Source organism: Corvus kubaryi, unplaced genomic scaffold (assembly GCF_017639235.1).
Source record: "Corvus kubaryi isolate FWS band 111438036 unplaced genomic scaffold, C.kubaryi_AGA036_p1.0 137, whole genome shotgun sequence".
In the NCBI taxonomy this organism is placed as follows: Eukaryota; Metazoa; Chordata; class Aves; order Passeriformes; family Corvidae; genus Corvus; species Corvus kubaryi.
The window spans coordinates 21,000,853-21,023,714 of record NW_024580671.1 but is presented as its reverse complement, the minus strand read 5'-3'; the positions used below and the strand labels follow the sequence as shown (position 1 = coordinate 21,023,714).

Below are 22,862 nucleotides of genomic sequence, written 5' to 3'. Positions count from 1 at the left end.
GGAAGGAAGGAAGGAAGGAATTCGGAAGGAAGGAAGGAAGGAAGGAAGGAAGGAAGGAAGGAAGGAAGGAAGGAAAGGAGGGATAACTAAAAGTGTCTGCAAAACCAGAAAATCTGTAATTCTTTAATTGTGCTGAACAGATCAGTAAATAAACCAAATTGTTACCATAGTATCTTGTTATTGTTACCACCCAGTACTAATAACTCAGTACTTTCCCTATGAGAAAAGAAGAAAAACAGTAAGCAGCACTAAACAGGAAGTACTAGGCTGTGTGTGTGCAGGAAGCTCTGGAGATTCTCAGTTCTGCTAATTTCACCTACTGATGACACGACATGTGAAAACACACCATAACATATGGGAAAAACAGCATTAAATATGGCATGAAATTCAACAATGCAATTTGTAAAATGATATATTTAGACCAGTAGTGGGAGTTTTTGTTACTAATAAGAATCTCAACATAGGAAAAGCATGGGGGAGGAGGAGAATCAGACCATGTCTGACAGTCTCAGAGGGCTGTAAACAGTATGACAGAAGGGCAAGTGTGTACTGAAGCTCTAACCATGCAACTCCTAATAAAGATAATAATGTACTAATGTCTCTGCAAAAAGTCCTGCAGACAGTTCATCTAGGATAAGTGGATGAGATGCTAGTCACCCTGCTGAAGACAAAATAATTTTAGCTGAAACCTGAATGAGCAGATAAAGCTAGTGCAATGATCAAAGGGGGACAAGAGACCAGATTATTGTGATTTAACTTAAAAAACTAACAGGAAAGGGATATCAGTGCAGGTAAATTTTGCCAATAGAAAAAAACTCCCTAAAGAACAAAAAACCAACCAACCAATCCATTCTACCAGAAGAACCAGATTATCTCAGTGGTCCACTAATACAGCTAGCTTGGAAATCCAAATCAGTTTGGCTGGATGGCCAAGTGCAAAGAGTGGTGGTGAAAGGAGTAAAACCCAGTTGGCAGCCAGTCACAAGTGGGGTTCCCCAGGGTTCAGTTCAGTGTTTTAATATCTTAACCGATCATCTGAATGAAGGGATCAAGTGCACCCTCAGTCAGTTTGCAGATGACACCAAGCTGGGCCAGACTGTCGATCTGCTGAGGGGCAGGAAGGTTCTGCAGAGGGATCTAGACAGGCTGCATCAATGGGCCAAGGGCAACTGGATGAGGTTCAACAAGGCAAAGTGCCAAGTCCTGCCCTTGGGTCACAACAACCCCATGCAATGTTCCAGCTTGGGAGAAGAGTGGCTGGACAGTGGCCCAGTGGAAAAGGACCTGGGGGTGCTGACAGCCATCCGAACATGATCCAGCCTGCGCCCAGGTGGCCAAGAAGGGCAATGGAATCTTGGCCTATATCAGAAATAGTGTAGCCAGGACCAGGGGAGGGAGTGGCCCCCTGTACTGGACACTGGAGAGGCCACACCTTGAATCCTGTGTCCAGTTTTGGGCCCCTCACTACAAAAAAATCATTGAGGTGCTGGAGTGTCTCCAGAGAAGGGCGACAAAGCTGCTAAAGGGTCTGGAGCACAAGTCTGATGAGAAGGAGTTGAGGGAGCTGGGCATGTTTATTCTGGAGAAAAGGAGGCTGAAGGTAGAACTTACCACTCTACAAGTCCCTGAAAGGAGGTTGCAGCCAGGTGGGGGTCAGTCTCTTCTCTGAGGTAACAAGTGACAGGACAAGATGAAATGGCCTCAAGTTGCATCAGGGGAGGTTCAGATCGGGTATTAGAAAAAACTTCAAGTGCTGGGAAAGGCTATCCAGGGAAGTGGCTGTGTTACCACTCCTGGACGTATTCAAAAGATGTGTCGCTTAGGGACATGGTTTAGTGGGGGACTTGGCAGTGTTAGGTTAATAGCTGGTCTCAATGATCTTAAAGGACTTTTCCAATCTAACTGGTTCTATGATTCCATGAAAAGTCAAGAAGGGGTTTCTGAGATAGTCTTTCAGTGAAACTATGAAGCAAAATATTTCACCTATTTTAAAAAAAGATTTCAATTAATTTTATGGAAGAGTTAGATGACATGATTGCCTGTAGCAGGAGTGTTGGAGTTGGGGAGTTCATACATGGTACCAATAACAAAAACCTGAACATTCAATTAAAGGAGCTAATCACACTTCATTCGCTGAGCATAAAGCTGTGCAACTGGGAGAAGAATATTTTGTTTATATAAAACATTTATCAAGAAGACAGATTAAAGTACACTGTAGTTCAGAGCTCTTTGTATGATCACTGAATCTGCTGCAATGTGTTTACAGTCTACCTAACCATTTGTTTAAGAGAATATGACCAACTTAACCTGAAACAAGTGACTGGCTGGAACAAAACTTACTAGTAACTTATTATTTGGAACAAAGGCATTTATTCATATTTATGTTTGAAACCTGTTATTGAAGTCAATGATGTATTTTAGAAACAACATTATTGCTCAGTTGCATGGAATTTCAAGGTAAACTTTAATATCTGTTGGCATTTTAAAAAGGATTTTATTATTTCAGCTACAAATCTATCTACAGATTACTAGGTGAAAACCTGAGGTTTAAAAAATCATGTTTTCCAATGGATGGATGCAGGATGTACTTTATTTATATTGACTTTCATATCAGGAAACCATATTGATGAAAAGTTTCTTTTGCTAATAACAGTATTTCAGATTGAATGATAAATTATAAGGAAAGAGAAAACACCTTAAAATCTTCTTACAGAAGGTAGTTAATGAATACAGCACAGTATAAACTTCACTGTTTTCCATCGGCACCTACATTTATGACCTGTTGAGCTGGCAAGCTCACCAGCAGGTTTATGTATGTGACTTGTAACACATCTATAGGTGTACCACTACTGTCACAAATGGAGGGGCAAAGAGAATATCCTTAATTGACTGAATGGATTGTATGCTGCGAAATTGAAGCAAGTCTTACACAGAATATGCACCAAGAAGTACTGTTTGATATGTTCTATTTAACTGTGACACAGCAGGTAAGAGCCTTCGCTCCTTGTATGTTCCTATAAAACGTGCAGTGGGTGTGCAGGCTCTGCTGAAGCCCTGCAGGCGTGCTGGCTGAACGCACCACGGTAACCACGCTGGAGGGTGGCTCTGGCATCTAGGAAAAGGCGGCTTGGAGAGACTGCAAGATAGCCATGGAAACACTCAGCCAGCTCTTTCTCCATTAGTTACTTGGGAGAAAACTTTTTTCAGAAACACAGGAGACAAAGTGGCAAACTGACAGTTACTTCATGGAGCCATTAAGAACGCCAGGGAGAAGTAGGCAACAAAACCCTACATGATTATTTGACAGTGGGAAAAAGATGAATTTTATTATGCAAAAGGGAAACAAGTCATGGCTGCACTCAAAGAGAAGAAATAAAGCAATATGACAAAAAGTGTCAAATGGAAAGGATAGGAAGATTTTTTTTGAGAATGGGATGAAGTGAGGAGACACAGGAAGTCATCCAGAAAAGCTCTTTTTAGTACATGCTCCACAGCTTCTCTAAGAAAAAAACAAATGATTTCAAAGGGAGTTTCAGGTGTGTGATCAAGCCACTGCAACGGATTATCATCAGTAGCTTTCACACAGAGGAGAACAAGTACTGCTCTCATTTTGATCAGATACACATCACATTAGGACTGGCAGGTGTACAGGTCTCATCTTGGTGGCTAAATGTGTTGGTAAAGCTTAGCCACGATAATGTACTGGATCTGTTTGAAGTGGGTACTTACAGCTGAAAAAAATGAATGCTTGCCGTTTTGAAAGTATGTTCCTGCTCCTTAAGAATGTATGTTACACAATATCTATTGCTTGTTTGTGCTGGTCACCATCCATCTGTTTTGGATACTCAGAAAGCAAGTGAAATACAGATTAAACAGGTATTGTGCTAGTGTTCCTCTGTTCACACACACCATAGCCCTACTGTAAAGCTAGCATTCAAGAAATTACATTTGAATAATAATAAAAAACCTCTTAGTTGTGATTTTTCACTGACTAGAACTCTGGCCATAAATATTTGCTTTCCTGAAAAACAACAGGAAAAAATGTAACAGAACTTGATCATACTGTGCTGTGTATATGCAAAGTGGTCAAAACATGTACAAGCAGGCAGAAAATCCACTCTGTTCTGGAACAGGAGAAAAGAATTTATGAATCATAGACCCAATATTCCTAAATACTCCAGCAACAGTATTTTTTTCAGTTTTTCCTTTCAGTTAATCATGCAGGGTAATATAAAATTGTGTATTTGTTGTTGTGGAGTTGTTTATGCCACTAACCCAGTAAAAATAATTATAATCAGGCTATAGCCACGCACCCAAACCCTGAATTGACTCCTTACACAGCTAGGGAAATGCCAGAAGCTGGGAAACAAACTTTCAAGTCCTTACATGTAAATGATTCTTCTTCCTAGCATTCAACACATTATCCCTCTCTTTGCTTTTACATTTTTAATACCTTAATTTTCTTAACTACCCTTTGAAAATGCCTCTTGTTAACACAGTTTTCATCAGATAAAGTGCACTGACAGAGGAGCCACTGACAGAGGGAAAACAGCTTAGGTTTCAAATGCAGCATCTATGATTAAGGATGAAAGAAGACAGTCAACTGTTTCTGTGGCTCCTAAAACAGGATCAACGCCAGGCAATATCAGATCAAGCCACAGTTTACTCTCTTAGATAGAAAGCTCTTGGAAGAGAGCAGAAAGAGGCCACCACAGCTTGTTTATGGAGTTTGTTGCAAGCACAACTGTTGAAGCATAGCTAAATATGTATGCAGAGAGACCTGGCTTCTCACAAAAAGGACTTGTGCATTTTTCTATGCTGGAAGAGACGCTCAGAACTGAAATTCTGTGATCTTGGCAATTGAATGACTGAAGGAACAGTTCAGCTGATAAATCTAGTGGCAAATGCAGAATTTTCCAAGACAGAAATGCTGATAGGTGTCCCTAGTTTCCCAAATTGAAAAGTTTTGGAATTTTTCTTTTTTTTTGTGGGAAAAAAGTTTTAACATTTGAATATGAAATTCCATAGTACAGCAGAAAAATTTAAGTTTGTTAACAGTAATTTGCAGTAATTTAGCATTCAAAATTTAGAAACTGAAATAGAATGTTCTGCTCCTCCTATGCTTCCCTCAGCTACATCAAGTACACTTGCAACATGCCAAGCCCACATCACTCCCTGAGCTTGTGGAGGCTGTGGATTCAGAGAACCATAGAATATGCTGAGTTGGAAGGGACCCATCAGGATCATTGAGACCAAATCCTTGCACTGTGCAGGACACCTCAAGAATCACATCATGTGCCCGAGAGTGTTGTCCAGATGCTTCTCAAATTCAGACAGGCTTGGTGCTGTGACCACTTCCCTGAGGAGCCCGTTCCAGTGCTCAGGGCACCTGAGCCTACAGGAGGTCCTTGTGGTGTCAAGAGAGAAGTCAAACTGCACTGCCCCTCCTGCTCAGGATCCTTCCTTGTCCACTTCATCTTCCTTCTCTCACAGACCTGTCTAAACAAGCCTTTTGGGGGACTGCTTTAACGCTTATGGGTTAAAGAACATTACATGGAAAATCCATCTAGAAGGGTTTGATATCTGTTGAATTAATGAGATATGGCAAGGTCAGGAATGGCTTCAAATTTTTCAGTAAATGGCAAAGAATTATTTATTAGGTATTATCAGACTGTGCATGCTGAAATGAGTGGGGTTTGAATTCATCAGGAAAAAACCAAAACCTGTTATAAATACAGCAGAATAGCCTTTGAGTAAAAATGTCAGGAAGGAAGTCCTAAACAAACTGCAGGTAGCAGATAATTAAACAAGGCCTTCTGTAAACGTAAGCAATGTGAGAATTATTTGCTGACTCTAAACTTCACAAATCCATAGATCATCTTGATATGGAGGTGATGATCTCAAAGTAATCATCTGTGCATTTGGTAAGCAAGTAGTCCCCAAGAACATAACCTTCCTACTGCAGCATAGATTGAATGCACTTGTAAATGAGAAATAATTTGGTAGTATGTGCATAAGGATACTTTTACAATCATTTTGAAGGGCAAAGAGGCTTAGCCAGAGGCTGCAGTCTACTGTGAGATATTCAAAATTTGCTTTTTCCATTTTACTTTGGTATATTCCCAAAGACAGCAGTCCTGAAAAAGCTTTTCATTTCCAAATGCATTTACTTAATGGGAAGTTTCTACATCTTTCTGACCCCTGGACAGACCTTGGCAAAACAGCAGTGCCACACTATGCAAATACCTCACACTTACGACTTCTGTACTTCAGAAACCAACCTTGTGTTTGAAAAATCTAGATGATGCTCAGAAAAAGTTGCTTTGCACTCTGTGAAAATGACCCAGTGGTTTCCTTTGTTTATACCATTAAAGGATTGAGATGGAGGAAGGAACAGTCTTATCTGAGTTTCTTACTAGGAAACTTTGTCAAAGTGATACTTCAGTATTAAGTAAAATAAAAAATGCTATAATTTAGCAGTGATGAGGCAAATATGAATACCAATATGCAGTTCTTCACACCTGTCCTACAAGCATCCAACTTTGAAAATTCCGTGAATTTGGGGCCCTACTTCCTCCCCTAAAATCCCTTGAGAAGTTTTCCACTCAGTTTATCCTGGAAATATTACTGAATGAAAGTGAAATGAATTCCACTTTGCTGCTAATAGCTTTCTACTGCTCAAAGATCAGCTTTCTTCATTGAAAAGAAAGCTTCTTGTAAACAGACTTCTGAACCATATAATCTTATATGAATTCAAAATCCACAAATATACTGAATAGACATCTTTGTGTTGAATAACGTGCTTTGTGCTGTTGATTCAGTACACTGAGATATCTTAAAAGAAATTTCTTGATGGCCAGAAATGCCAGCATGTGGCTTTTCACTTGAGGACACCTTGTCCCTTTGATGCAAACAGATGCTTAACTATGTCATTTCTGCTTCCAAAAACAATAACAGTGTAATAGGCTTTTTAATTAGCAGTCCTATGAATTTAGTGACAAAAGACTGGAAGCACGAGTGACTGTGTGATCTGGGGGTTATAAATACATGTAATGAGCTATCATGCAAGAAAAGGTATGATATCCTCTGAAGCATAAGGTCTATTAAACCCTCTGCAGAACTACTTTTATGAATTAATAAAAGAATGTTATTTTCATTTCTTATGCTGCACCTTTTATTGAAGGAATCCACACAGCCCAAGATCATAGGCTTTTCTTTATTAGCCACAATGGGTACAGTACACCAGTCATGATTATACCTGGTTATATATACAAAGCACAAAACCATGTATTTTGCAGGAGGTCATAAAAAGACTGGATCTTCTCATGAAGTTATGCTGATACTGCCCTGGTAATTACTTAGCAAGGAAAAAACTGAACTTCATTTGGTGTGCAGCATCTCCCCAGAACACAGTTTTATCAAGCCACTGAAAGCAGAAGGTTTAATCAGCTCTTGGCCCAGCCTCTGTTGGAGACGTTTTGGTCTGGTCTCGTAGAACTGTCCATTAAAGCTGTTGGTTCAGCAGGCAGCTCCTGGATCCCACCTCCAGCAGGCTCCTGCTGGTACATCCCACTCTCCCACACAGGCCGACTGTCAGGATTTGGCTCACAAAATGGCTCACCTATCATGCTGCACCCTGGAAGGTGATGGCCAGGACCCAGACCCCTGCCCTTCCCTCCTGACTCCCTTTGCCCTTTTCCTGGAGCAGTCTCACAGGAGCATGCACCATGCCCACACTCACACAAACTCATCAGCACAGCCTCTCCTTCACTGTAGCTGCAGGGCAGGGAGCAGCACCTGCACGCCTGACCTTGTCCATGCTCCCAGAAGATGGCTGCTGAACATGGAGACATGGGGAGGATGAGGGGAAAGCCTCAAATTTTTCACTTTACCTGGACCAAACTGGGGGGTAGCAGAAGCAGCAGACATTTTATAGAATAAGCAGAATTAGCTATCAATGTTAAAATCATTTTGTTGAGCCACAGCTGAGATGGTGCAGATTCTTCCTCACTTTTTAGGCTGAGTGAAAACCGAAATACACACATACATTGTTACAGATATAAGCAACAACATACTTTTCCATAAACTTCATGAGCAGTGACTTTGAAAAAGAATCTCCTCAGTATTTAAATATGATAGAACATTTAAAATTAAAATATTAGATCTTGTTTAAGTACCTGCACTGAAAACAAAGGCCATTTTAATTTCTGAGCCAAACTACAGGCATGAAGATTTAAAGCAATCACCACAAATTTATGGCACTTGGAGTGGCAAACCCAGCCTTTCAAAAAACAACTGAAATTTTGTCTGTGTAGCAATAGTAATGGGAACCATAAAGTAGGGGAATATCCCCAGGAAGCTGTTGAAACAGACACAAAAATGTAACAATTTCAGGTTTAACAAGATTAGTTCAGTTAGTTCAACAGAGGAACAAAACAAAGAAATCATTACATTTAGGCATTGTTACTGAAGGAAGTATTGGTGCAAGCACCAGAAGAGCATCATAACTATACATTACTGCTGAGAAACACCAGATAGTAAAAATTACCTGGGAATATCATAATTAATAATCCTGATGGGCAATGAGTTGTGTTTGTGTCAGCAGGGTGCCTTTGCAGTCAGGAAGACAAACGTTGTCCTGGGCTACCTTAGCAAGAGTGCAGCCAGCAGGATGAGGGAAGTGACTTTTTCCCTCTATGGCACACCAGTGAGGTGACATCGAGAATGCAGAGTCCAGTTTTGGTTTCCTCCTGAACCCAGTATGAGATGGATATTTACAAACTAAGGGCCGCTGAGATGGTCTGGGGGCTGTATGTATGTATGTATGTATGAGGAGAGGCTGAGGCACCTGAGTTTGCTGAAGCTTAAGCTGAGAGAGGGAACTTAGCTGAAGTTCTCCTGCTGTGCAAAGGCAATCTACAGAAGAGTGCTCAAGGAAAGGATGAGAGGCAATGGCCACAAGTTGCAATAAGACATATTGCAGCTGACTAAATAAAAAATGTCTTCAAAGTAACAGTGGAACACATTGACCAAATTGCAGCATCTCCTTCTTTGGAGATTTTGAATACTTCCCCTGTTTCAGTTGTGAAGTTTGTTCCTCTTTGAGCTGAGGCTGGAACCACATGATCTCCAAGGGCCCCTTCAAACCTAAATTATACTGTGATTCTGTGATTCATGATGCTTCTCCCCAGAGAAAAAGGAAATATTATTCAGATGTTGCTTGCACATAAAAAAATGTTCTTTGAATACCTGGAGACCAATCAGTTTATACCAAAATTACCCTTTCCTCAAGATGAGAGTTGCCAATATTTACAAGGCAATTGTGTAACAGCGTATCACATAATAAATGGGAGCACAGGCTGAACATAACACTCCTACATGGTGAGACAAAGAACACTGATCCAACTATGGTATTCATTTACGTAGTACATTCAATTTTTAAAAATGTTTAAAACCCTTGGCTTTGGTAATTCCTGGAAGACTGTTTAGAATCTCTTGCTTTTAACAAATTTCAGCTGTGGTTTTTTTCCCCTAAAGCACATAACTTGTTTGTTGTGAACAAGAACCAAAATCCCAAGAGTGAAACCCAACAGAAAAACATTTCACTGGGGAAAAAACCAAAATCTTAATTTGTGGTATCACTTGCCAGTTTTACATGTGAGCTTTTAGACTTGGACCTTGCAGAGACTACTATCAAACAGCCATGTTAAAAACAAAAACAAACATCAGAACCAGAAAAGAGCATTATATCATTCCTTCTGCCAAAACCAATGCAGATAAGCAAAGCATCAAAAAAAAAAAATCAAACTTTCACCTCTATGACAGAAAGGAACTGAAGCTCCTATTACTTGCTTTATGCTTTGAAATAATATGTGAATGACCAAACTTATTGGTACTGTTAAATACTGTCTAAATGACCTTTGCTTATCAATTAGTATGTAACTGATTTAAGGAAATCAAAATTTCACAGTACACTGGGTTTTTGTACAACAAAAAATGGCTGGATTCACTTTTTGCCATATGACATCCTTTGAAAATATTCATGATATTTATAAAAATTTCTATGACTGTTTTAATGAAAAATACAATGAAAGGTTCTTAAAATAATTTTTACAAATAGGCTAGCTTCAGGATCCCCTTGTTCCAGAAAAAAATGGATGCATCTGTAACAAGAACTTCCACCTTCCAGTTCTTAAACATTGTATTTGTTTATGCAAATACATGCAAAGTCAGGACACAAAAAATTAAATTAATGCTTGCAAATGCAGGCTTTGTCCACGGCTTAAAACAGAGCCCTTAGAAGTATTACAAAACGTTTCCAGTAGCATTTATGATTTCATTATATGTTCACCCAAGAGTCAAAATCTGATGATGACTCACATTAATTTCCATTGTGTGAAATTGCTTTATTATGAAACTTCACCCTAAGAAATTGGATGATTTTAACAGGTAAGACTCTCTAGCTCCATTTTAGTTTGATCTCACAGCACCATCCCAGCAAAGGAGTGTATTGACCCCCTGTGGCTAAGGTATCTGAAATTTCTTATTTGATATAGAGAATTACATCTGCGCAAACTCAGTTTAATTTACCAAGCCAGTTGGATTACTCTTACCCGTGGTGGATTAGACTCTATGGTTGCAGGATCCCCAGGCTCATTCAAAACACTTCATTGGCACATTGAGTCTAATTTTTCACTTTCAGTGAAATTTTTCACATTCAGTCTTTCAGTGAGCAGGTTGTAAGACAGAAGAATGTAACTGGTGTCTAAGGAAAAATGTACTGGCAAAGTGTAGTTCATCCATTCAGAAATGTGCTTGTTGGTCTGTGCCTCACAACCATAAGCCTGCGCTAGGTATGGAGGTTATGCATGCAGTACCTCACACTGCCTGCCTCAGGAATAAAATAATTTATTATAAATGAAGGAGATCAAAACCTATGTGCTTCAGTCTCTAGACTTCTATGCCTCCAAAACACAATGTTAAAATCTGTAATTTTTATTCACATTCTGGAAGACTTTTTTATTAGTGAGAGCTGAGTTTGTGTATTCTGCCTTATGCCATGAACCAATTACCTGGTACTTCAGCAAAGCATCCCATAACACTCAGCTTGCCACACAGTTGCTAGCCCTAAGCTCTGAGTGCCTGATTTACATGCAGCCTTCCCCAAAAGCTTTGGGCCAGGAATGGAGTCAGCTGTGTTAAGAATGCTGGGGGCACACAGAGCTTATGCAACAGAGGGCCTGGTGAGGCAGCAGGAGCAGGGCAGGATGCACCTTGGGCAGGAGGCTGCAGGAGCAGCAGGATGCTGGGCAGGGCTCACAGTGCTAAGCAGGGCTCCTGTACGGGTCTGAATAGGAAGAAGGGCTTTGCCAACAGTGGAGTGATTAGATCAAAGCACATGAATTGAGATGACTACACACAGGTATCTCACATGTTAAGGGAGAGAAACAACAGGTATGGACTATCTGACATGCCAAGTCTGTGCTATTTTTCCATACAAAATACCCATCAAGGGTGACCTGTGGATGCTGCAGCAGCTGTAAAGTGCATGGGTGCTCTGTGCAACCTAGGGAAGAGCTATATCCTCTGATATCCTAAACAGACCCCATTTGCTATCCTTTAAAGATTGCCCTCTGGTAACCAGGAATTCAGGATGTTTATCCCTGCAGTCCTCTAACTACAATATTAAAAAATGGATCAATTTTAAACATGAAATACTGTATTGATTGATCTTATGCTTGAATTTTGTCACTACAATCTGTGTAAGTGAGAGTTTTCATTATAAATCTCATTTTGAAGGGTTTATGACTAGCCTGTTTCAATTCTCTCTAGGCTTAAAACTTGTTAGATATGCTTTACACTAGAAGATAAAAACTGTCTTGAAAATGAGAAAGAGAGTGAGAGAAATAAGAAGAATAGTTTAATTTTCCTTAACTACAGGAACATGTATTGAATCCAATTTATGAAAGACTGAAATTTGACAGTCCTTATTTTTCATAGTTTGGTGTTTTTGAAACTTAACAGTTAAGCAATTTAAAATGTGTCTACACACATCCATAAGAACTCACTTCCTACATGTTGGGCAAAAGACACCTACGACAAAATTACCTTTTTCAGTATTACTGAAAGTACTCGACTTACATATAAGAATGTAAGAGGCTAATTGTGAATTTCCCATTGTTCTTCTTTAATGAGGCAACGGTCATGCAGAATTTCAGGGTATATCTTTCTTACTCATGCAAATAAGAGAGACCAAGTGACTGAGTTTTTAGGAGAGTCAGGGTGGGACTTGGAAAGGATGCTCAAGTGCTCAGAAGCACAGAGTAGAAGTTCACATGCAGTATATGGATAGGTTCTTTCCCACATAATGTGCAGTGCCTTGTTTCAGCCTCTGTCTATTTTTCAGGTTTGCTAGAACAGTAATGTTCAGATGACAAATGAGCACCTAACAATTTACTGGCACAGCCTTCAAATAAGTCAGGTCTCAGGTTGAGGTTTTAACGATGAGGACTTTCTCTTTCCAAAAGTAATGGATGTAATCTATTCCTAAGTAGATTAAAATACTAATCTAAATAGATGAAAGTACTCTCCTATTGTAAAGTTCCCGTATTTTTAATATTCCATTTCCTGCACTTTAGCAATTGTTTAGGCATATGGTAAGCAGTACACAGACACATGAGGCTCTTAAAGTTGCAACAACGAATATGAAAATATCAAATTTAAGTTATTCAATAGACAGTTCTGCTTACCTGTATATGACCAATCAATCTCTTCAATCAATTTCCGCTGTTGTCTATAGTATCCGTACACCAAATCTGCAAAATAGTAATGAAATTACAGTATTAAAACCAGAAGCCTGACAGGACCTTGAAGTGTTGATGACACACCCCCCTCCAACAAGACAATCACTGTTTTAATTACCAATTAATAATTTACTTTGTCTTTATCTTGGACCTCAAATGATAAATACTCGTTAAACAGAATATAAATATCATTAACACTGTAGCATGTTAAGGACACAAGCAAAGCAAACAGAGGATTTCCAATCCTCCCTTCCTTCCTTCCGAATTCCTTCCTTCCGAATTCCTTCCTTCCTTCCTTCCGAATTCCTCCCTTCCTTCCTTCCTCCCTTCCTTCCTTCCTTCCTTCCTTCCTTCCTTCCTTCCTTCCTTCCTTCCTTCCTTCCTTCCAATTCCTTCCCACAGCCATTCCTCCTCTTTTAAAATTAATGCAACTCTCCCACAAAGAAATCCTCTTTCGTGATGTCCTTTAGAAAGAACCTTTCTAGATAACTAGGATGTCAATGAGAGTTAAACTTTTGCTTCAGTGTGGTCATGACTTTACATGTTTTCTGTAACTTCATACTGCTGATACAAGATAAATGATAAAGATAATGAAGAAAATATTCTAAAATATCATTTCATTGTGCTCTATCATTGGCATAATTATAGATAAAGTAATTGAGATTACTTATATGTCCATAAATTTGATGGAGAGAGAAGGTTAGATACTAGTTACTTTTAAATGATGTTATATTTTTCTAACAAGAAATATCTAACTGTATAAATGGTCACTGACTGACTACTGAATAACCTTCACTGTTATTCTTTTTATGCCAGTTCTAGGGCAATTCTAGCAACACAGTGATATGGGCAAATAGATGACTATGCCCCCGAATAATCACTAAAGCATGTAAATTGCAGATACAGGTTTTTTGAGGCTGTCATTTCAAGAGCCATAATGTTAACCAACCTCATTACTGTTCTAGAGAAGTACAATACAAATTATCCAAGAAGTATTTGCCCTCGAGCATGTTAAACACATATATGGATTGCTTCCTTGAGAAAATGCCATAGAATTCTGCTCATACTCTGCAATAAATAATTTAATGAAACAGTTACATAATATCCATTTCTTTTCATTTCATGCAGAAAGGTAGTACTGATTACAGGATGTTAAATCATAATTGTTATTTGCAAGTTTACACGTGTTTGTGTGTCTTACAGTGACTTTCTGCTACCTATCTGAAGTCCATGTTTCATAAACTTCACCAGACTTCTGCCTCCTCCATGTTATGTGGCTGCCCTTTAATATTTTTCTCTTCTCCTTCTCCCTCCCTGCCAAAAACCCCTGAACTATCCCTTGTAACAATTCACAAGATTCACTCATGACTAAGAGCAAACCTCACAGGTAAGTAAGGGCAGTGGAAAAGGACTTATATGCACCAAAGTTGTATTCAGACCACATTTCCAAGTCAATGTGCATTGTGACTGCTCCTTCAATTAATTATGGAAAAGAAAGCTGTGTAAGCTGTGATTCACAGCTGTTAGTTGACATCTCCAGTTTCCTCCTTTATCCATTGTCCTCCTAATTGTTACTTCCCACAATCAGTTGATCACTCACATGCAAATTAAGCAGGGGCTGGGCAAGAGAACTTCCCACTGCTTTTTAAATTTCACAGGGAATTCTGATGAACAAAGAGTGATGGTTTCAATGGAGAAGAAAAAAAATAGGGCAAGGTTCACTTTGTTTGGTGTATTACACACTTATAGACCCAGAAAATCTTACAGAAAATCTTTAAAGATTCCAGGAGGTGTTCATACACCTTCTTTCCTCTGTTATTTGCCAACCGTCTGCCCACAGCCCCTCCACAGCACACTCACAGCCATGAACCTTCTTGCATCTGCAGGGACTCTCTGTGGTTTTGGTCTTGTCTCTTTACACTTTAAATATGTGGCAAAACTGGGGAAGAAAACCAAATTTCATCTGGGAAATGACTGAAGAATCATAGCTAGCATGAGTGGCAGAGGAAAGTGCTGTGTGAGTGTGAGGACAAGCCATGCAGCAATTGTTCCTTGAGCTGCTGGTGTAAATTGCCCTGGGAAACACAACCATGCATTCCACTGCTGTGTAAACTGTCAGTGCTAAACAGCTAACAGTGTAGAGACCAGCTGGAAAGAAATGATTTTATTTTTTAGTTTGTTTTATTTTGTTTAAAGTTAACAAATTTACATCCCTTTTGCTGATGATATATGACAGCAGGTACTTCTGTTTAAATACTGTATTTAAATTTCTTGCATTTAATTTAAATGAAGATCGGAAGAACATCTTCACAAAAAAAAGAAGGCAAAACTGATGTCAAGTTTGTGGTTTTATACATAAATCTATGATAGTGATTGAGCTTGATCAGCTTGACAGTCTGCATGACTCCTGAGACACTGCCTGACATCTCCAGACAGTGCCTAAAATAGTTTGAATTTTATTGGATGAGGTGCTGCTTTGTGAAGCAAAAAATACTAAATATTCTTTTTTTTCCAGGAAGCAATTGAAAATGTTTCCATAAATTGTTGATTTATCCACAGAACAGGGCAGCTTGGTTTCAGGATCAGGTTTTAAACAGTTTTATGGTTATCTTTCTATGCCTATTAAGGAGACATGCAAGATATCATTAAGTGCTTCCCCCCCACACCCCCCTTTTACTACCCTCCTTCAAAGTCAAATGTTTCTGTGTGAGGCTGTAAGACTTGTTTCTTTTTTATATTCAGTTGAAACAGTATGTGCCCCAGTGCTCAAGGCCCATGAAATCAGAAATAATGGTGGCAAATGCTTCCCTGCTATTCATGGGTAGCAGGACTGACTGATTTGTGTCTAACCCTGTCTCATGTTCAGTCTCAAGGGCAAAGAGAGAACATGATCTCTGGTTAAAGCATAGTGCTAGGAGTAATAAGATCTTGTAGATACGTTTTCCTGTTTAAAACATATAAATAACCAGATTTTCTTTCTGACATGAGTCTGATACTCCTTTTGTACTTACTGGCCTCAGTTGAGTTGCTTTTGATTTAGTGCTGTGAATGAAACATTCTAATCCTCAATATTTTTATGCTTATCTAAAGGTGAAAAATTAATACCTTTAATGATTAACAGAAAGAATTGTCTGTGAGGGAGATCCTCTTGATTTGACACTCTGTGCCAGAAAAATGAGTCAGAGAAGAGGAAATGGGACCTTAAACCTCTGAATGCTGTTGGGGAAATTCCTCTCAGAGATGCTGAGGCAACAAGCCCCACGTATCCACTAGAGATCCCTCTCCTAAGCCTTGGTAAAAAGGGCTTTTCAAGGACAGTGCTCAAGAGACTGGGGATGCTGCACTCAACGTGCTGCTTTGCTACAAAGGACACAAGCTCAGGCATAATCTGGGACTGAGATTTGTACCAGGATGCTGCAATTTTACCCCTTATGTCCTTTGTGCCACAGTAGTGTCAAGACATACCAGCTGCCAGACTCAAGAGGAAAAAGGGACGACCTTCTTGTGGTTTTACCTCCACTCAGCCTGAACTTGTGAGTTACACCTGCAGTGGAGCTGGCATTTATGAGATTCTGACACCAGAATGACTTATTTATGGGAATTGGGACACATTAAGTAATGTCAGCATTAGTGAGATCTACAAATGGGACATTGATGTTCTGCATGTACAGTATGTGTAGACACTATCAACTATGCATTTAGATTACAAACACGATTTGGTCCTGGAATACATCGTCCATTCAATACCTTCCTCCTAAAATCTAATTTGAGAGCAAAGAGGATAGATTCTAAAGTATAAGCATTCATCTGTATAAGTGGATAATAGCAATGTATTACAGTCATGGAGATAAAGGTTTTGTTGTTATTAAAATTCCAATTTACATGAGGAAGATTCAATGCATGGTTCTTAGGCCAAGGAAGTGCACAGGAATTCTCAGAATTCCAGCCAGGATGAGCAGTCACTGAAAAACGTGATAATTTTCTCTTTGAGAAATACAGGAGTTCTTGTTTCAAGCAAATTGTGTCTCATGAGAGCTCAGCTATGTACACTGGTATTACTGACTGCAGAGAGGGAAGCTATGAATTACACAGGATTACACAGGTTTGGAAATGATTTAAAAATCTGTGAAGGAGAAATCCACAAACACTTCTTAAACCCAGTGGCACCACTTTTGGCTCACTAAGTCCATTGCTGAAATTGGGAGGATTATACTGGGAAGTTCTCATTGCATATTTGCCCTCTTTTAATCCACTTGCCTCATCAGTTGGCATTGGTTATTATCAGACAGGTTACCAGGCAAGTGGCTTATTTGTAGATTAAGATACACACATCTTCACTGGAGAAGAATTAGGAATTGTAGAACAAACTGAAATGGTACAGTAATAGCAATGCTTATACAGGGTAGCTGAAAGAGAATCTCTGCATGGCTAGTGGTTAAGAAGGGGGACACCAGACAAAATTGCTGCAAAGACATCAAAGAAAGGAAGACAAACTGCAAAAGTGGCATAACAATAAATTTTAAAAAAGAAGCTACATGTAATTAACAAAAGAGATCCTTGGTGCTTGTCAAATATGAAAAGAATACAATTAAAACGATTGGATAGGGTTTCATTATGCATGTTCTGCTTCTGAGAATGTTAAACAGAGCAAAACTGCAAAATCACATCTGATGATAAATGGATTGCTTCTTCAACAATTTTAATTTACTTATTTTAGCCTCTTTCATTGACAGGAAGGTCACAGGATCCACTTCTGTATCTTTCATTGATCTCATGATGGTGTAGCTTCATTGCCTCAACTGAAATAACTCTTGATTTATACTGACAGAGGAAATGAAAAGATTCAGAGCACAACCTGTTAACAGTCTTGATGTTTTAAAAGACAGTAGCTAACTATAAATCCCTTTAACAGAATGATCTACATTTGCCTGAGTAAGGTCTCTTCTTATGAATGTATTTAATTCTCTAAAGCCATTTGCAAAATTCTTAAAAACACAAAAAATACTTTAATAACCCACCTCTACAATTTCACATATTCTTTCTCCCTGAATGTCAAAGTGTCTAAGTCTTCTGTCAAGACCTGTCTGAGAACTCTCACGCCCTTAGTGAAATTTAAAAATCTTTTTTTACCCACAGTTTCTTCTTTGTAGGCTTATTTCAGGCTTTGGTACATGATTGGGTATACATAAAGAGAGTCAGTCCCCTCCGTCACACTTGAGTGTAGGCTGTTCATTCCAATACAGATTGACAAGTGAGACTTTTCCTGCACTCAATATAAAGCCAAAATAAAACTCTTCTTACAACTTGGCCATTGTTGTGTTTATTTACTAACACAAATTGTAATTAAAAAAAAAAATAGAAGAAAAAGATTGACTGTTTTAATTTAAAAGTAGCTATTATTAAGCACCAGAGTATTAATAGGCACACTGCTTACTTCACCTGTCACAGCTTTACAGTGAATACTGCCAGAAATTACAAATATAATACCTATGGCATCCACTAAGGTTTATAAATCACATTTAATCACAATTTTCCAGTGCATTTCTATATGCAAACATAACAAGGACTCCAGTTTGACCAATTTAGGTTCTACTCTGGAATTTTACTTGCAGAGGTTTAGAGGGGCCCTGAAATTCCTAATCAGTCAGTGGAAATTGGGAGGGATACTCTAGGGTATGATTCAACATGGTTAAATTATGGACTGCCACCTTCACTCTGACTACAGGCAAAGTAGTAGGAAATGTTAGATGTGTCCTTCCACTTGGGATCTTGTACACCCAAACGGTCTGACAGCGTTCAGCCTCCCACATAGCCATTGGCCAACAGCTGAGGCATTATCTACAGCAAGCTTTAAGGCTTCTCTCATCACTGATGTAGCATTCAAGCGTCTGCCCACTGAGACCAGGGTAAGAGGACAGCTTTTAGATGGGAGAGTGGTACTTACCAGTGTTTATCTTTGAACAGGCACACGTGAGTGAAATTAAGTGCCTGTGAAGCCCTTGGGCTAAACACAAAGATTTATCAATAATTTAAGGACCTACAGAATGAGATAGCACTGCAAAACTACAGGAACTGATTGCTGCTGAAGCACCTAAAAACATGTCCAAAGCCAAAACCAGGAAGGACTTAAGAGGACTGTAATTCCCGCAGAAGTGTTACACCATTGTCCCATGTATGAGCTGAGGCAAGGTGGTGTTTATGATAGAAATTGGAAATGATATTCAAAAAAAGCAGGTACCAAGGAGTGATTCCTAAGACACACTTTTCTATAAGTCGGCTGCTACCCAGATTCTTTTCCCCATACCTAGAGAGTCTTTTAATGCAACACATGTAAATTCATGGAATCATACAAATAAAAAGAAAATCCAGACCAGACATGAACAAACAAGAATTGAATCAAGTCAGGGAAACCATAAGCATTTGATTTCAAAATTAATTTATTTCTCTTATAGCAGTACCAGAGAAGAAAGAAAGAGATAAATATAACTGAACTTTGTTTAAACATAAATAGCAAAGGTAAATTAATTTTATTTGCATAATCCTCTTCAACATTCTAGGTATTCCAATAACTTCAATGATCCCAATATCTAAGAAAAGTACGTGTCAAGTACTGCAATAAATATAATTAGGGATGAAGAATATGTGCTTTGCTTCTTACATTTCACACCAAAGTGTAAAAACATTCACAATTCCCTTTACGGAAGACGAGAAACATTGCAATAAAAGTGCAATGAAAAATAAAACAAATTTAACTCCTATATCCAAAATCCCAGGGTTCACATTTAACTGGCTTTTGGAAAGTTGTTTTTTTTATATTACTACATTTCTTCAATGCCTCTCTGCCTGTTAATATTAGCAGCTACTAACCAGTAAATCTCTAAATCTTTGGCAATATTTATTTAAAACTCTTGAGAGTAGACCTTACGCAAATCACCTCAAAGGGGCATTTACTGAACCAAATGCTTTTTTTAGCACAGTGGGGACTGTGAAGTCAAACTGTTAGAAATTTTGTCTTTTGCAGAATATTTAAATAGCTAAAATCATCTTGGGGACCTGAATGAACAGCCTTAGACTGGACCCTTTGAAGATGTTGGTGGAGGGAGTATTAAGAGAAAGATATTCCTTACAGGAGGAAGTCTTTAATTATTACATATTTTCTTTTCCCATTTATTTCATGTTGGATTTGTAAATTCTACTCAACCCTCATCCCTCCAGTCATATTACAGTCTCAATGAAATGAGAAGAGAGATGTTGCCCTGGATGATTTTCTTATAAGTACTCAAATAAGTCTAGGGATAATGCCACATACCTGTTATAAAACAACACCAGCATCATTCTACTCCCTTAAGGAAACTACACACCACAACATGGAGACTGAAAAATCCCAAAGCCCATCATGAAAACCCAATAGCAACTGCATATGTCTAAAATTATCTGTCTCTATTTCATAACAAATATATGAACATAATGAAAATAAAACATGTAATCAAATACACAACCTGCCATTTTTTGAAAAATCCTAACAGTTATATTATATACGTGCACCAGTATGTCTGGATATATCTATAAGGATTTGTCAAAAAGGGGTAAATAAATACATACGCACACATACTGCTCTTCCTCACGACAACATCATGTTTTAAATTTCGTGTTTATTCTTTTCCTTTAGCCATTTCCTTATTGCAATTCATCACAGAAACACATCATTTGCAAAAGAAAACAGTGTCTCATGACCGATAGAGACAACAGAGAAAAATGTGGCAAACACTGGCATACTAGAAACACAAACCAAAGTCAAAACAAAGACATACAATTTATGGGTTTGTGTTATGATTTTTTAATAATTTTCTTTTTTTCCTAGAATGCAGCAGAATTATTAATATAGTGGCATAAGGGAGATCACAGAGAAAATAATCACAATAATGCAATTACTTTAAAACTCATTCACAATATTGTATTTAACAATACACTGAGGTGAGGAACCAAAATCTATGCTGCCTTTTACCCCACAGGACCTCTGTTCCCCTCGCCATGAGCACAGGGTAGTACCTTCCCTCTGTCCCTGCCGGTGCCTTTTGGGTGGTCTTAAGGAGCAATTGCCCCATAGATTCACCTCTCCCCAGTAAGAGGAAGAAGAACGTGTCTCCTGATGTTCATGGAGTTTTCAAGCCAGTAGGATGTAGTGAAAAGGAGATTTAGTGTCAGTAATACTTTACATGGAGCTTAACACTACAAATGTGTCTTTTAACCTATTCTGATAACGTTTAATTTGTAAAGGATTTCTGAAACATCATTAATTTTTAAAATTAGAAATATGTGTTAGACACGAACTAAACTCCAGGCTGCTCCATGCTATCCAGACTAAGAAATTCTCAGCAAACTCTAAAGCAGAATTTTAAGCATTCAGGAGACTTTCAGGGGAAGAAGCGAAGTATCTGTAAAGTCAGGCATCTATTTCTCAGCGTTTTCAGGACTTGGGTAACTTTGGACTTGGGTGTCTGTCTTTTGCCTAAGAGGCACTTTTCAGTCTGACTCCTGCTGTATAAAATTACAAAAGCCTTTGGAAACTCACTGCTGAATAGGCCGAACCCTACCTGTTGACTCTAAGTACAGTCTAAGTACAATCTCTAAGTGAGATTACACCACAGTGTATTTGAAATGTATATTGAATTTAACCTCTATGGCACCACAAAACCTAGGAAATTACTGGAAAAAGAAGTACATGTCACATAGGTCAGAAAAAAAATTTAGTGCACTCAGCAAGAGTTTTTCCCAGATCCTTGAGCTTTGCTCAGAGAAAGTGGCAGCTGGAAGGGGCTGACTGTTTGATGAGGGTCTGGTGCTGTTGGATGGGGCTGAGGTTCCCATAATCCTTGTCCAGATCTTAGAGCTACCAAGGACACACAGTCCCAAGTTTGAATAAGTTTTGGTGGGATATCATTTTATCATTTCACTTCAGCTATTCAGAAGTTAATTTCAAAAATTGTAAGTCAATATGGACAGATTAAATGACATTGGTTTAGACTCTTTTTATTACTTTGGGAAGTCAAATAAAAATAAGAGTACCAAAAAAGGGGCATAGCTTGAAATTCCAGAGGATGATCTAAGCTTTCTTCTGTTAGGCCATCTCCTGCACCGTGTAGGTAGAGTGCCACACCACTGCTGTATTTTCATACAATCCAGGCACTTAGAGCTCACACTAGACTTTTGCTGACCAGCATGTTTTACTCATGTTTTAAAAAGCAAATGCTCAGTATCTGGTCCTCTACTTCATCAAACATACACAAATACGCTGTATTGTCCTACAGAACAATATTTTTACTTTCACAGACTGCTGAAAACAACATGGTGTTCCTGGAGGTGATTGTTCCTGGAGGTGATTGTTTATTGTAGCTAACTACAGCAATATTGACACTTGATTTTCTTCTCTTCTGATACTGATTTAATTGAAAAAAAAAAAGGGGGGGGCTGATATCAAACAAAAAAAGGTCAGGTCGATTAAAAATCTATTTTCTTCACATTTCTTTTCTTGATTTCGTTTTTAATTCTCTTCAGTAACTTGTTTTCTACTCTGTAGCTACCATTTGATATAGTCTTAGGGCCAAAGTCTGTCTCATGGTTTATGTATGTCCAAGAAAGCACCAGGAAGGAAATAGGAATCTCATTCTAGTCCTGTACCAATCATCCACAAAACTGGAACTTCAATGACAATTTTGGAATTCAGATACTAATAATATTTGGAAGTAGAGAATGAGATGTTTTGATCAGATGTTTTGCGTGATCTACATAGTCATGTATCTTGCTCATTTGTATTTAATCAATATGCTCTTCACCTTGGGGTGGGGTGGTAAATCTTACTGGGAAGCTATATAAGGCCCACATGAATGCAGACAGAACACAAAACTACTATACAGTGGCACACAACCATCACCTACCCATCCTCCTAATGTCTACTTTACGCCCATTTCACATAACAGTAATAGCAGACGATGCAGATTCGTGATTTCAGAAAAACAAACCCACAACATTGTTAGTTTAAATTCTTTCAGTTTTAATGCC

General features: G+C 38.6%; 1 protein-coding gene across 6 annotated transcripts in view; it reads right to left on the bottom strand.

Moving 5' to 3' along the window:
- Positions 1–22,862, bottom strand: part of PTPRZ1 (protein tyrosine phosphatase receptor type Z1) — a 135,950-nt gene that overhangs the window by 84,087 nt on the left and 29,001 nt on the right. For all 6 annotated transcript variants that reach the window (XM_042018123.1, XM_042018125.1, XM_042018124.1 and 3 more), the window contains exon 2: positions 12,750–12,815. In XM_042018123.1, coding sequence (XP_041874057.1) covers positions 12,750–12,815 — 66 coding nt within the window. The remainder of the gene's footprint in view (positions 1–12,749; positions 12,816–22,862) is intronic.